The following is a 15,036-nucleotide window of genomic DNA, read 5'->3' on the forward strand; positions in this document are numbered from 1 at the left end:
CGTTCTGAAGTGAAGAACAACAGCAATGCACAGGTGCCCTCACCATCAGCCAACGAGCAGGCACTCCCAGTGACAGCTGCCCAGGTAAAAAAGGTTTTTGGCAGCGTCAACCCACATAAGGTGGCCGGGCCCAACAACATCCTTGGGCATGTGGGGAAGGGTTGTGCTGAGCAGCCAAAACATATTTTAACAGATATCTTCAGCATCTCGCTCATTCAAGTTGTTAAGCCCAGCTGCCTCAAGAGCGCCATCATCATTCCCGTACCTAAAAAGTCAAATACAGACTGCTTGGATTTGACATCAATAGCCATGAAATGTTTTGAGCGGCTTGTCCTACAGCACATCAAGAACCACCTCCCGGCAGACTTAGAGCTGCTGCAGTTTGCATACAGAGCCAACTGCTCAACTGAAGATACCATCTCCACTGCACTCCATCTCACCTTGTTACATTTGGAGGAGAAAAATACACATGCCAGGCTCGTATTCATCAACTTCAGCTCAGCGTTTAATACTATCATTCCACTGCAGCTAGTGCAGAAGCTTAGGCTGTTGGTTGTGGACTCTAGCATGTTCAGCTGGATCCTCAACTTCCTGTTGCAGAGGCAACAAAGGGTCAGGGTGGGCAGTCGCACTTCCAAAACCATCTCAGTGAGCACAGGGTGCCCTTAAGGCTGCATCTTGAGCTCCCGGCTGTTCAGCCTCCTCATCCACGACTACACTGCCTATTTCAACACCAGTCATATCATCAAGTTTGCTGACGACATGACAGTGGTGCATTTGATCAACAATGATGATGAGTCTGCATACAGGAAGGAGGCAGAGGAGCTAACACCCTGACTATCCTGACTGTTGACAAGACAAAAGAGATGGTGATCGACTTAGGAATGCCAGCAAACACCATCACATGCAACTGACCATCGGTGGCTCCGCTGTGGAGAAAGTCAACAGCATCAGGTTCCTGGGGGTCCACCTGGCAGACGACCTGACCTTCACCATCAACATCATGGTCATTGTTAAGAAGGCCCACCAGCGGTTCCACCACCCCCGGCGTGTGAAAAAGTCAGGCCTACCCACCATCTGTCATAACATATGGCCTCACCTCCTAGTTAGGCGGCTGCAAGGCCCTGGAGAAACACCAGCTGAACAGGATGGTAAAGACAGCCAGCAAGATTATCGGTGCCCCTCTCCTTTACCTGCTGGAGATTTACAACAAGCGATGCGTTTGCAGAGCCACTAACATTATAAAGCAGGAATTAAAGCAAAAAATATATTTTTGACGGAAAGGTTTTTTTTTCAGGCCAGTTCATATTCCCCCGAAATGCGCTGCACCACGCTTTAAGAATGGCCCCTTTTCTGCCGTGTGATCGCTTCCCATCGCATCTCCATTTGTTTTTCACAGTTTGATCTATTTTTGAAACGTCGGAGCCTTCCTTCACTATCAATGTGTCCATGTTGGCATGTGGAAATTTACTGGAATCTTCTTTGTGTTAAAGATAAATGACCAATCGCAAAAGTCGGCGACAGCAGCTGTAGTATCACGGAGATTAACATTCAACTTTCATTACATTACAATTAATATGCTCTGTCCCTATTCAAATAAAGTATAAAGTAAACCCGAACCTCAACAGGGAATAGACACTTACCAAAGAAACTGCTCTCAGATGACGTTATCCATCAGCTATCCATTTTGAGTTGGTAAAAAATCCATGTTACTGTACATCTCTGTTAATTCCACTCATGCAGTTACAACAGGGGTCCGTTTGACGAAGCAGGTTCAGCAAACTCTGAGTCTTACCCCGAACTCTGAGTTGATCTTCTCTGAGATAGGAAACTCTGAGTTTTCGGTTCAGCTGATTTGAGTTAGTTTGATCAACTCGGAGTAGTTTCACCTGGAGTTAAGCGCATGCACCACAGCTATAAAAGGACAGCGTCAATGGAGCCCCGATTTGACGAGTCACCATGGCAACGCGGAAGCGTCGGGCTAGAGTTACCCCTCTTTCTCTGCTTTGAGTTACCTCCCCCTGTGAAATGGAAAACTCAGTTTCCCTCATTTCAGGGTTAACACACTCAGACTTTTCACTAAACCTGCTTTGTGAAACGGACCCCAAATCCTTCCCTGAGAGGCAGGGGTGAACCCGCCCTCCTCTGTTTCAGATTGGCTAATACCAAGGCTCTGGCTGGCTTTATTGGTTTACAACAGCGTCAGTTTAATGCCTAACATGATTTCATTGGATAGTCAAAACTGTACCACAACAAAATGAACGTGAAACTTTTTTTTGTCTTTCTTTTTTTCCCCTCTTTTCCCAACTGACGGAAATCCGTCTAGAGACGGAGAACTTTAGATAGATAGATAGATAGATAGATACTTTATTCATCCCGCAGGAAATTCGCAGTTTTTCAGCAGTATCCACAGATTACAAATTAGATAAATAAAAAATAAAAAATAAAGAATAAGATCTAAGTACAACAGAATAAGATCTGAGTACAACAGAATAAGATCTAAGTACAACCCAGTGTTCAAAAAGCAATGTGCAAAAAAAAAAAAAACATGTGCATGGGTGTATAAAATGTGCATAGAGGTAGGTCAATGTGCAAATTTAGCAGAAATATACAGTATACACAGATGAATAGCAGTAAGCAATATAAACACTATAAACAAGGATTATTAAAAAAATAGAAATATTAAAAATTTAAACAGAAGTATGAACAATTTAAACAGCAGTGGAAAATAACCTAACCTGAGGAACACACGCTCCGACCGAGGTTCAGAGTTACTGTGAAACCATGAGACCGACAGAACCTGACGCCCGGTACTGGGAATTCAGGAACTGTCTGACCTGATCCAGCCTTATGGAATCACCCCTTCCCCTCCAGTCTTTACATGTTATCTACCAGTAGTGCAGTATGTGTATAATGAGAGTATGTGTATAATGAGAGTTTTTAACTCCGGGTGGAGTTAAAAAGCCGCATCGCGTGGGGGAGGAATGATTTCCTCAGTCTGTCGGTGGAGCAGGACAGTGACAGCAGCCTGTCACTGAAGCTGCTCCTCTGCCTGGTGATGGTGCTGTGCAGTGGATGCAGTGGATTGTCCATGATTGACAGGAGCCTGCTCAGCGCCCGTTGCTCTGCCACAGATGTCAGGCTTTCCAGTTGTGTGCCCACAACAGAGCCCGCTTTCCTCACCAGTTTGTCCAGTCGTGAGGCGTCCCTCTTCTTGATGCTGCCTCCCCAGCACACCACCGCATAGAAGAGGGCCTTGCCACAACAGACTGGTAGAACACCAGCAGCAGTTTTTTGCAGATGTTGAAGGACGCCAGCCTCCTTAGGAAGTACAGTCGGCTCTGTCCTTTCCTGCACAGAGCCTCCGTGTTGGCCGTCCAGTCCAGTCTATCATCCAGCTGCACTCCCAGGTATTTGTAGGTCTGCACCATTTCCACACAGGCACCGTTGATGCTTATGGGCTCCGGGTGAGGCCTGGTCCTCCTGAAGTCCACCACCATTTCTTTGTCTTGGAGGTGTTCAGGTGGAGGTGGTTGGAACCACACCATGCTACGAAGTCCTGGATGAGTTTCCTGTACTCCTCCTCCTGTCCACCGCTGATACAGCCCACGATGGCCGTGTCGTCCGCGAACTTCTGCACGTGGCAGGACTCCAAGTTGTACTGGAAGTCCAAAACCCTAATCCCTGTTATAAAGGACCCTCACCACCCCTCCCACGGCTTGTTCTCCCTCCTGCCATCCAGGAAGAGGTACAGAAGCCTCCGATCCAGCAGAAGAGAGATTATTTCCCTGGCAGAGGTCACTGAGGTAGTTGGGAACTCCATAGTGCCAAGGCACCGGGAGTGGACAAGATACGCCCTGAATTGTGGAAGGCTCTGGATGTTGTTGGACTGTTGTGGCTGACACGTCTGTTCAACATTGCATGGAGGTCAGGGACAGTGCCCAGGGAGTGGCAGATAGGGGTGATGGTTCCCATTTTTAAAAATGGGGACCAGAGAGTGTGCTCCAATTACCAGGGTATCACACTGTTCAGCCTCCCTGGGAAAGCTTACTCTAGGGTGCTGGAAAAGAAACCCTGGCCGATCGTCGAGCCTCGGATTCAAGAGGAGCAATGTGGATTCTGTCTTGGCCTTGGAGTGGTGAACCAGCCCTTCACCCAGTGCTGCAGGAGCATGGGGTACTGGGTGTGCTGCTGAGGGCCGTTCTTGGCACTAGGTCGAGCTTATCTCCGGTGGATGATGGACTCTGCCAGGACTGCCCCTTGTCTCCAGTTGTGTTCATGATCTTCATGGACAGGATTTCAAGGTGCAGTCAGGGTGTGGAGGGTGTCCAGTTTGGTGACCACAGGATTGCGTCCCTGCTTTTTGCAGATGATGTGGTCCTGCTGGCCTCATCAGGTTGTGACCTTTAGCATTCATTGGGGTGGTTTGCAGCCTAGTGCAAGCGGTCGGGATGAGGATCAGCACCTCTAAGTCTGAGGCCATGGTTCTTTGCCGGAAAAAGGTGGTTTTCCCTCTCCAAGTGGAGAGTGAGTTACTGCCTCGAGTGGAGGAGTTCAAGTATCTCACAGTCTTGCTCACAAGTGAGGGTAGAGTGGAGCAGAAGATTGACAGACAGATCGGGGCAGCAGTTATGCAATTGCTCTACTGGACTGTTGTGGTGAAGAAGGAGCTCAGCCAGAAGGCAAGGCTCTCGATTTACCGGTCAATCTTTTTTCCAACCCTCATCTATGGTCACAAGCTCAGTGACATCAGCACGACAAACAACAGGCCTCCACTCTCTCTTTCTCCTACTTCAGAGGAGGTTGAAGTTGTGGTCAAATCCTGCAAGAAAAAAAAAGAACAGTTGCTATAAAAACCCAAACCTCATGCACTGTTGCAGTGCATGAATTATACTTTCTCATTGAGCAAACTAATGCAGAGTTGCAGACTGTCTCCACTGCCCTGACTATCCCTGTAGTGATCTGTATCACGGCTAACAAGAAAATAGCAGAGTGTATATCCCTGCCCATGTTATTTATCTAAGATTGCGATGCAGGCTGTCACCTCATCAGTATCACCTCTCTCAGAGTTTAGTTTTTCTATTTTTCCACAGCCCAAGAGTCATGTAACCTCATTTTTTGTATCAGGCTAGCATGCAAATATATAAATTCATATCACGGCAAAAGTTCTGTCAGTCTTTGTCAATCTCAAGTATGCCTTGAAATTTTGCAACCTTGTAATCACTAGCTTGTAATAAATTACACTGTCCAATTCTGTGTAATTATGTACAGTGTGGCCTATATCGTGTTGCCAACAACATTTAATTCCATTACATGTACAGCATTAATCCACATTCAGAGACTTAGCAAGCAATATCAATATTGTCATCTCTGCAGCCAAAAAAATCATAGGCTGCCCTCTGCCTTCCATGGAGGACATTTACACATCACTTCCTCAGGAGAGCTCGAAGTATCATTGAGGACATGTCACATCCCGGACATCACCTGTTTGAAATGTTGCCCTCTGGTTGTCGCTACATGATCATTAAATCACACACAAACAGACTAAAGAACAGTTTTTACCCCAGTACCATTATTGTACTCAACACACAAAGCACTCACTGAAAAAATTCTCATGTGCATACCAGACAATGAGTGAGATTTTGTTGGACTTAATTGGGTCATTTCCCCTTTTACTGTTTTTAATATTACATGTTAATGTTATTCCCTGTTTGTTCAGACAGAAGACCAGGTTGACTGTCAGATCCATGATGGATTCTTCATCTCTCCTCTGGAACCTATGGTTCCTGGAATACTGCCACCAGAAGCTGTTAAAGCCAGGTAGTAAACATTATATTGAACACTACTTACTAACATTCAAACACAAAAAAATTGATTCAGCCTCAGTGTTCTGACCTTATATATAACACAGATAACATTTCAGTCATAAATATAATTTTCTTGTCAAAATCAATAGAGAAAGGTCGCACTCGAAGCCTCCTCCTCCTCTTATATATTTACTTCTGCTATGCTGCCATCCACTAAGCACTTTGCTGCACTTTAAGTAATATAGATATACTTGCACCACTTATTTGCTATTTATCTATTGCCTTTCTGTTTTAGACAATCTAAGTAAATGCCCAGTGTCTTGTGTTTTATGTCTTTCTTATGTTTAATGTTGGAAATGCATCACATGAGTGAAATGCATCACTTGAGTGTTAGTATGTGTGTGTGTGTGTGTGTGTGTGTGTGTGTGTATACATACATATATATATATATATATACAGTACAGGCCAAAAGTTTGGACACACCCTCTCATTCAATGCGTTTTCTTTATTTTCATGACTATTTACATTGTAGATTCTAACTGAAGGAGTCAAAACTATGAATGAACACGTGGAGTTATGTACTTAACAAAAAAAGGTGAAATAACTGAAAACATGTTTTATATTCTAGTTTCTTCAAAATAGCCACCCTTTGCTGTGATTACTGCTTTGCACACTCTTGGCATTCTCTCGATGACCTTCAAGAGGTAGTCACCTGAAATGGTTTTCCAACAGTCTTGAAGGAGTTCCCAGAGGTGTTTAGCACTTGTTGGCCCCTTTGCCTTCACTCTGCGGTCCAGCTCACCCCAGACCATCTGGATTGGGTTCAGGTCCGGTGACTGTGGAGGCCAGGTCATCTGCCGCAGCACTCCATCACTCTCCTTCTTGGTCAAATAGCCCTTACACAGCCTGGAGGTGTGTTTGGGCTCATTGTCCTGTTGAAAAATAAATGATGGTCCAACTAAACGCAAACCGGATGGGATGGCATGTCGCTGCAGGATGCTGTGGTAGCCATGCTGGTTCAGTGTGCCTTCAATTTTGAAGAAATCCCCAACAGTGTCACCAGCAAAACACCCCCACACCATCACACCTCCTCCTCCATGCTTCACAGTGGGAACCAGGCATGTGGAATCCATCCGTTCACCTTTTCCGCGTCTCACAAAGACACGGAGGTTGGAACCAAAGATCTCAAATTTGGACTCATCAGACCAAAGCACAGATTTCCGCTGGTCTAATGTCCATTCCTTGTGTTTCTTGGCCCAAACAAATCTCTTCTGCTTGTTGCCTCTCCTTAGCAGTGGTTTCCTAGCAGCTATTTGACCATGAAGGCCTGGTTGGCGCAGTCTCCTCTTAACAGTTGTTCTAGAGATGGGTCTGCTGCTAGAACTCTGTGTGGCATTTATCTGCTCTCTGATCTGAGCTGCTGTTAACTTGCGATTTCTGAGGCTGGTGACTCGGATGAACTTGTCCTCAGAAGCAGAGGTGACTCTTGGTCTTCCTTTCCTGGGTCGGTCCTCATGTGTGCCAGTTTCGTTGTAGCGCTTGATGGTTTTTGCGACTCCACTTGGGGACACATTTAAAGTTTTTGCAATTTTCTGGACTGACTGACCTTCATTTCTTAAAGTAATGATGGCCACTCGTTTTTCTTTAGTTAGGTGATTGGTTCTTGCCATAATATGAATTTTAACAGTTGTCCAATAGGGCTGTCGGCTGTGTAGTGACCTGACTTCTGCACAACACAACTGATGGTCCCAACCCCATTGATAAAGCAAGAAATTCCACTAATTAACCCTGATAAGGCACACCTGTGAAGTGAAAACCATTTCAGGTGACTACCTCTTGAAGCTCATCGAGAGAATGCCAAGAGTGTGCAAAGCAGTAATCAGAGCAAAGGGTGGCTATTTTGAAGAAACTAGAATATAAAACATGTTTTCAGTTATTTCACCTTTTTTTGTTAAGTACATAACTCCACATGTGTTCATTCATAGTTTTGATTCCTTCAGTGAGAATCTACAATGTAAATAGTCATGAAAATAAAGAAAACACATTGAATGAGAAGATGTGTCCAAACTTTTGGCCTGTACTGTATATATATATATATATACGTATATATAAAACTTGACATTTAGTTAAGGTAATTGTGCTCAAGTGGTGTCTTGAAGTTGGTGTTTGCTGGGTCATGGTTATGACAACTTAACATTAGCCAAGGCACTACAATTCGTCCTGAAGATGACACAACAAACATACTTACAGATATTTTGTAGTGTTGTAGCACCTGACTGCTGGTCATTGAATACTAGACTGGATCACTGGAACCCAGTATGAAAATCAACTGGGATGAGCAGTGTATGAATTAGTCCTTTGTGCTCTGTAGAAATATTCCATCACTGAAGACAGCATGTTTCTCACTGGATATGATTCACTGAAATCATACATACATTGTGACAACTTTCCATTTTGGCAAAAAATACACTTTTATTAAACCCTTTTTTAAAAAGTATTTCTTACCTTTTTAACTTGTAGTCAATTCATTTAAAGTCTTCACTGCAAATGTCATGAGTCTTGACAGACATAGATGTAAACTGCAACATGCCAGGTTTGCAGAGGCATACAAGCACAAGGCGGTAATTGTAGTTTCTTATTTATTCTCTCCTTTCTTCTCTGGTGGCTGGTTGCTGGTTGGTAGCCACCTGACCAGTGGATGACATGTGGATGACCATAGACTATAGTTTGGGCCATGCTGAAATGCATACTGCGAAATCTGACCGGATGTAGTAGAACATCCTGGTACTCTTGGCATACTGCATCTGGCATAAAATGTATCGGGACATACTAATTCTTTTTTTTGCCTACTAAGTAGTATGGTAGTATGGGTATTGGAACGCAGGGCTGCAGCCTCTCGGCCCTCCATGGCACCAGTTTGACACCCCTGATCTATATTATGTATGATTGTCATGGCTACTGCTGAGCGTGATGTTGTACGGCCGTACATGTTTGAGCCCGACTCAATAGTTTCTTTGCGAAACCGGCATTGTATTGTGTCAGCTTGATAAAACAGTGGGCGCTGAAATGAACCAAACAGACAGGCGCAACAACGTTTCTTCGACATATAACTAACTTGTTACCTTGTTACCTGGGGAGCGGAGGCGGGCTGGCGGGCGGCGTAGCCTTATGTGTGACATCACAGAAAGGAGGAATGCTGTCCACTCGTCTTAAAGGGAGAGTTTCAAAGAACGGGCTGTGTGTATTTTTCCATTTATCACAGGTTTAATGCATGGAACAGTATTTATGTGGTCCCGAGACCTTCCCTATGACAAAAAACAACGAAAATTGCATTTTTCATGCCATGGGGCTTTTAAAGTACAGCAACCCCACAACTTCGCTGAATTACCACCTAAATACCTCACGTTCAGCCGTGCTACAAGGAGCGAGTGGATCAGCTTCACAGCCGACAATCACTGCAGTGTTGGGACGGAGGGTATGTGAGGGAAAATTGCCGCTTATCAATTCATCGATAATCGATCGATGAGGTGAATCAACTATAGATTAATTAATTAATCAATAATTTGCATCCCTGATTTAGATATTTTTGTTAATATTTTAATATAAATATTAATTTAATTAAATGAATATGCTTTTTATTGGTCAAACTTCACACTACCTTTAATGCAATGACTGGAACTATTGGTACTGATGATGACCTTGAGCAGAAGTAAGGCTTTGCTTTGTGCATGTATGTACACTCATGTGTGCTTGGGGTTTTTTTTTTTAGGTTCCAGTTAATAGTTCCCAAGAAATGGCAGCGGAACAGACCAGTATGTATCCACCTGGCTGGGACTGGAGACCATGTAAGCACCCTTATCCTAACTATTACCTCAGCTTTAAAGTCACAATAAAACAGCCTTTGTGTTTCTTGTGTTTCTTGTTGACACCACACAGAAAATAATTTTTCACAAGTTAGAATAAACATAAGATCAGTTAGGAAGGGAAAGGCTGGTTTATTTGATCATAGGAGTGTGATTGTTGTTAATACATGCTGGCTCAGCATGATGTCACCACTAAAGATACACACTGTTTTGTACGATGTAGAAGTAAGAGGTCAATTCAAGATGGTAACCTGTGTGGTAAGTGCATGGTGAGCTCCAAAACTAACTAACTTGTACCACATCAAAAAGAGACCAAAGTTAAACCATCTATTTTGACTGCTGTGCCTATGCTTTCAGAAAAAAAAACAAAAAAACACTGGGCCTCATTCACAAACAGCGCATATACACAAATCTGTGCTTGAACCATTAATACTAATCTTTAAAGACAGAATGAGTAGGATTTGTTGTCATGGTTTGTAAACGCAACATTCACAGCTGGCCACTCCTTCCTGGCTAATTTAACCACTGGCAGTGGTTAAATTAGCCCATTTTTATAGTTTCCAATTGGATGTCATGCTCTTGATCTGGCACTATGTTTTGGTATTGGCTGAGAGCTATACACACACTTCCCAAAGGCCCACACCCAGATGTCGAGTTAATTATGTCATTGTCTCAGGAAAACAAAGTTTTTCGATCTTGAGATCTCAAGAAATTTAGCTCGTTTCCTTGGGAAAACAACTATTGTTATTTCGAGATAATTACATAAATTACTTGACATCTCGAGAAAACAAAAGAACTCATTATCATGGGAAAATGGAGTAAGTAAAAGGTCTTACGGCCCTACATTCACATCCATATATCACCATGAAAGTCATACAAAAACATTTTACATCAAACAACGCTACTAAAAACACTACAAACTGGTTACAGTAGTGGGCAGTGGCGGTTCTGCCCATGTTGCCGCCCTGGGCGAAATTACTGCCTTGCGCCCTTCCCTGTTACTACTCGTAAATCGTCAACTCGTCATAAATCAACTTTTGTTCATACGCGGCTGCAGCAGCACAACGGACAATGACACAGACAACATGGTTGATTTGACGGCGCAATGCGGCCATTTGCCGGTAATCACGGCATCAGGCGAGCCTACCTACTGGTTTCCATATGCAACAATACATGTGTATTTGCTTAGACCCCCAATATTAGACGAGGGCGTTTTGTCAGGGCATTTTCAATGGAGAAAATATCGTCTTATATTCGGATGAATACAGTAATAGAAAACTGCTTTGCAGCGCTGATTTTTTTTTTTTTTTTTTTTTTTTTTTTTTTTTTTTTGCGCTCGTGCCACCCCCCACGTGACATGAAAAAATGCTGCCCCGGGCGGCTGCCCACTTTGCCCGTGCCTAAAACCGCTACTGGTAGTGGGAATATTAAAAAATATAATACTCCATCCTTTTGGGTAAAATACTCTTTTTCCATCTTATCCAGCATGAGACAAGATGTTCAATACCCATTTTCACCTATGTATGTCCAGTGGTCCAATTCCTATTGGTAGCAGACTTGAAGTTTATGGGAGTCATTAGCCTAACTCTGTCAACATGAAAAAATAAACCTGATAGCAATTCTGAAGCTGTCTTATTTACACAGTGTATCATATACATTTTAAATATATGTCTTGGAACTGAAAAAAGGTGTTTTATGAAAAATTAATTTGTGCTTCCTATACCTTCAGCAGTGCGCGGATCACTGCAATAGGATACTTAAGAGTAACAATTCTGCCATCTAACTTCTAAAATGACTCTGAAACTGTCTCATTTACACAGTGTATCTTTCTTGGGATATAAATAAATAGATAAATAAATAAAAAGCCAAGAGTCGTTACCAAACATTAAATTATAGAGCGTGGTGATATACCATATGTGCAGTTAGTTAGGTACATCTGGTGTTTTCATGTTGCAGGGAAACTAATATCTTGTATATTTACTGTAAAACCTATGTTTTAGGAACACCTGCATGCATAACAGTATAAAAGTAATTTGCCAACAGTCTGTAAATTAGAATTAGTTCTTTTTTAGAATAAGTTGTAGATTTTGGACACAGAGACAATTAAAAGTATCAAAAAGTAATCAAATTCTGTTACTGAGTTTGAGCATGGCATTACTGATTAGTTTTAAGAAGGCAAGTGATCTACAACACAATTGAAGTTACATTTGTAGAGTACCTTCCTCTACTTTTCCCTACACTGCTCTGTGAACAACCCATGTCTGTAAACGTCTGTATTTACCTTTTAAAAGTAACAATTTCCTGATAGTGAGAGAGGGGGCGGGCTCTGTGTGTACATCAATGATGCTTGGTGCACAGGTGCAGTCAGAGTGGATGGAAAATGTTCACCTGACATTGAGTTTTTACTGCTCAGATGTCGGCCATATTACCTGCCTAGAGAATTCACCAGTGTGTTTGTTGCTGCTGTTTACATTCCACTGGATGCAAATTAAAAAAATGCACTCCAGGAATTGTATGAGGTCATCAGCAGTCAGATGGCAAAACAGCCAGATGCTGTTATTATTGTTGCTGGGGATTTTAATCAAACAGACCTCAGAACTGTTCTGCCAAGATTCCACCAGCACGTCCACATCCCCACCAGAGGAAACAACACACTGGACCATGTCTACACCAATGTTCCTGGCAGCTACAGAGCCCTCTCTCGTCCTCATTTTGGCCAGTCAGACAACATCTCCCTGCTTCTCCTGCCTACTTACATCCAGCTGACAAAAAGGGTCAAACCAACTGTAAAAACAGTTAAAGTGTGGACAGATGAAGCTGCAGCGGCTCTACAGGACTGTTTTGAATGCACAGACTGGCAGATGTTCAAAGATGCTGCTACCCAGGAGAACCAAATTGACCTTGAAGAATACGCATCATCGGTGACATCATACATCAGCAAATGTGCTGATGATGTGGTAAAAACAAGGACAGTTAAATCATTCCCTAATGAGAAAGCCTGGATGAATGGAGAGGTGAGAGCTCTATGTCGAGCCAAAAAAGCTGCCTTTAAGTCAGGTGACAAAGAAGCCTACAACACTGCCAGAGCAAAACTGTAAGCTGGCATCAAGGAGGCAAAGCGAAGGCATCAGCAGAGACTGGAGAGAGACCTCAACACCAACAACAGCAAAGACTTGTGGCAGGCGGTCAAAAATGTGACAGGCTACAACAGCAGGAGCGCTCCCATCATGTGTGAGGCCACGTTACCAGACGAGCTAAACACATTTTATGCTCGCTTTGACCTCCTCAACAGGGAGTCAGCTGTAAAGTCTACTCCGCCTCCAGAGGACCGGCCACTGTCAGTATCCACAGTGGATGTGAGGAAAGTCCTGCTGAAAGTGAATATAAGTAAAGCTGCTGGGCCTGACAACATCCCTGGCCGTGTACTAAAACATGCCAACCAGCTAGTAGATGTCATTACTGACATTTTCAACATATCGCTGTCACAGGAGACTGTTCCCACCTGCTTCAAGACAGCCACCATCATCCCTGTGCCTAAAAGTCTGCAGTGTCTAATCTAAATGACTACCGCCCTGTGGCACTCACCCCCCATCCTGATGAAGTGCTTTGAGAAACTGGTTCTCCAGCACATAAAGAACAACATCCCTGCCAGTCTGGACCCTCAGCAGTTTGCATTCAGAACCAACAGATCCACAGAGGATGCCATCTCCACTGCTCTCCACTCAGTCTTCACTCACCTTGAGAAAAGCAACACCTACATCAGAATGCTGTTTGTTGACTTCAGCTCAGCTTTCAACACAATCTCCCCCATGAAGCTGATTGGAAAACTGAACACTCTGGGCATCAGTACCACTCTCTGCAACTGGATACTGGACTTCCTCACAAACAGACCCCAGTTAGTTCGGATTGGCAGTCTCTCCTCCTCCACTCTAGTGCTCAACACCGGAGCGCCCCAGGGCTGTGTGCTCAGCCCCCTCCTGTTCACGCTGTACACCCACGACTGCAACCTCCGACATGGAGAGAACTCTATTTTGAAGTTTGCAGATGACACCACCATCATCGGCCGGATTTCCAACAATGATGAGTTTTCATATCGGGAGGAAATCAACCATCTTGCAGAATGGTGCACAGACAACAACCTTCTGCTCAACGTCAGCAAAACCAAAGAGCTGATAGTTGATTTTCGAAAAAAGAGGCAAAGACACACAACCCTGTCTACATCAATGGAGCTGAGGTGGAGCAAGTGAGCAGTTTCAAGTTCCTGGGAATCAACATAACAGAGAACCTAACATGGACTTCACATATCTCTGCCCTGGTTAAAAAAGCCCAGAAACAGCTGTATTTCTTAAGGAAACTTAAGAAAGCAAAATTCCCACGCCAAGTTTTTGTCAGCTTCTACAAAGGAGCGATTGAAAGCATCCTGTCTGGAAACATCACAAACTGGCATGGGATGTGCACGGCCCAGGACAGGAAGACTCTGCAACGAGTGATTAAAACTGCCCATAACATCATTGGTACCCATCTACCAAGCCTCAGTGATATCGGGGAGGTGAGGTGCCTGCGCAGAGCCAAAAGGATCCTAAAAGACAACACCCACCCCAGCCACAGCCTGTTCACCCTGCTGCCGTCAGGCAAAAGATACAGAAGTATCAGCTGCCGTACCACCAGACTACAGAGCAGCTTCTTCCCTCAGGCTGTGAGACTACTAAATGCACCATCTGCACTCCTCCATGTTTAATAATTTTATTTTCTACACAATCAATTAATCAAGAGGGAACCACACTTTAATTTCATTATTCAACCTGTTGTATAATGACAAATAAACTTCCTTGTATCCTTGTATCCTTGTATAGTGATCCATGATGGAGTGGGCAGTAACAAAGTGCCATTTTTAAAATGTTATTTTGTTTCTTTAGTTGAAGCTAGAGCAATGTGTTTTTTCCACATGAAACTACGGATTTACTACAGAAAAAATAGGCTCTGTGGTTTTGTTTTTACAATAAAAAGTAAAGAGGTAAAAATAGCAACTGGCTCACTACTTTGGAAAATGGTCCATTTTTTAGGGCCCGAGCACTGTCCCAGTGCGAAGCCCTATTGTTTTTGCTTCGTTTCTTTTTTCTTATTATTATTACGCCACTTTGATGCTTAATTTGACCCCCTAAACATGCTCAAAAACTCACCAAATTCTACCAAACTCGGTAGCGCCACCTAGGGATGCAAAGGCAGCCCCTGCGGCCCACAGGAATGTCATAGAAAGACCAAACCAGCGCCGAAACGTAGATCTCATCAAGCCCGACATTTTTCGTTCCGTGCCCCCCACCTAAAACCAACAGGAAGTCCACAATTTGAGTTTGAAAGTCACGTTT

General features: G+C 43.6%; 1 protein-coding gene across 4 annotated transcripts in view; it reads left to right on the top strand.

The window, feature by feature from the left end:
* The window catches only part of abhd18 (abhydrolase domain containing 18), a 97,063-nt gene that overhangs the window by 5,436 nt on the left and 76,591 nt on the right, over positions 1 to 15,036 (top strand). For all 4 annotated transcript variants that reach the window (XR_003928827.1, XM_030061773.1, XM_030061772.1 and 1 more), the window contains exons 4-5: positions 5,720 to 5,820; positions 9,577 to 9,652. Coding sequence is in view for 3 of the 4 variants with exons in the window: in XM_030061773.1 (XP_029917633.1) it covers positions 5,720 to 5,820; positions 9,577 to 9,652 (177 nt within the window). In the remaining variant the exon portion in view is untranslated. The remainder of the gene's footprint in view (positions 1 to 5,719; positions 5,821 to 9,576; positions 9,653 to 15,036) is intronic.

Source organism: Myripristis murdjan, chromosome 10, assembly GCF_902150065.1.
Source record: "Myripristis murdjan chromosome 10, fMyrMur1.1, whole genome shotgun sequence".
In the NCBI taxonomy this organism is placed as follows: Eukaryota; Metazoa; Chordata; class Actinopteri; order Holocentriformes; family Holocentridae; genus Myripristis; species Myripristis murdjan.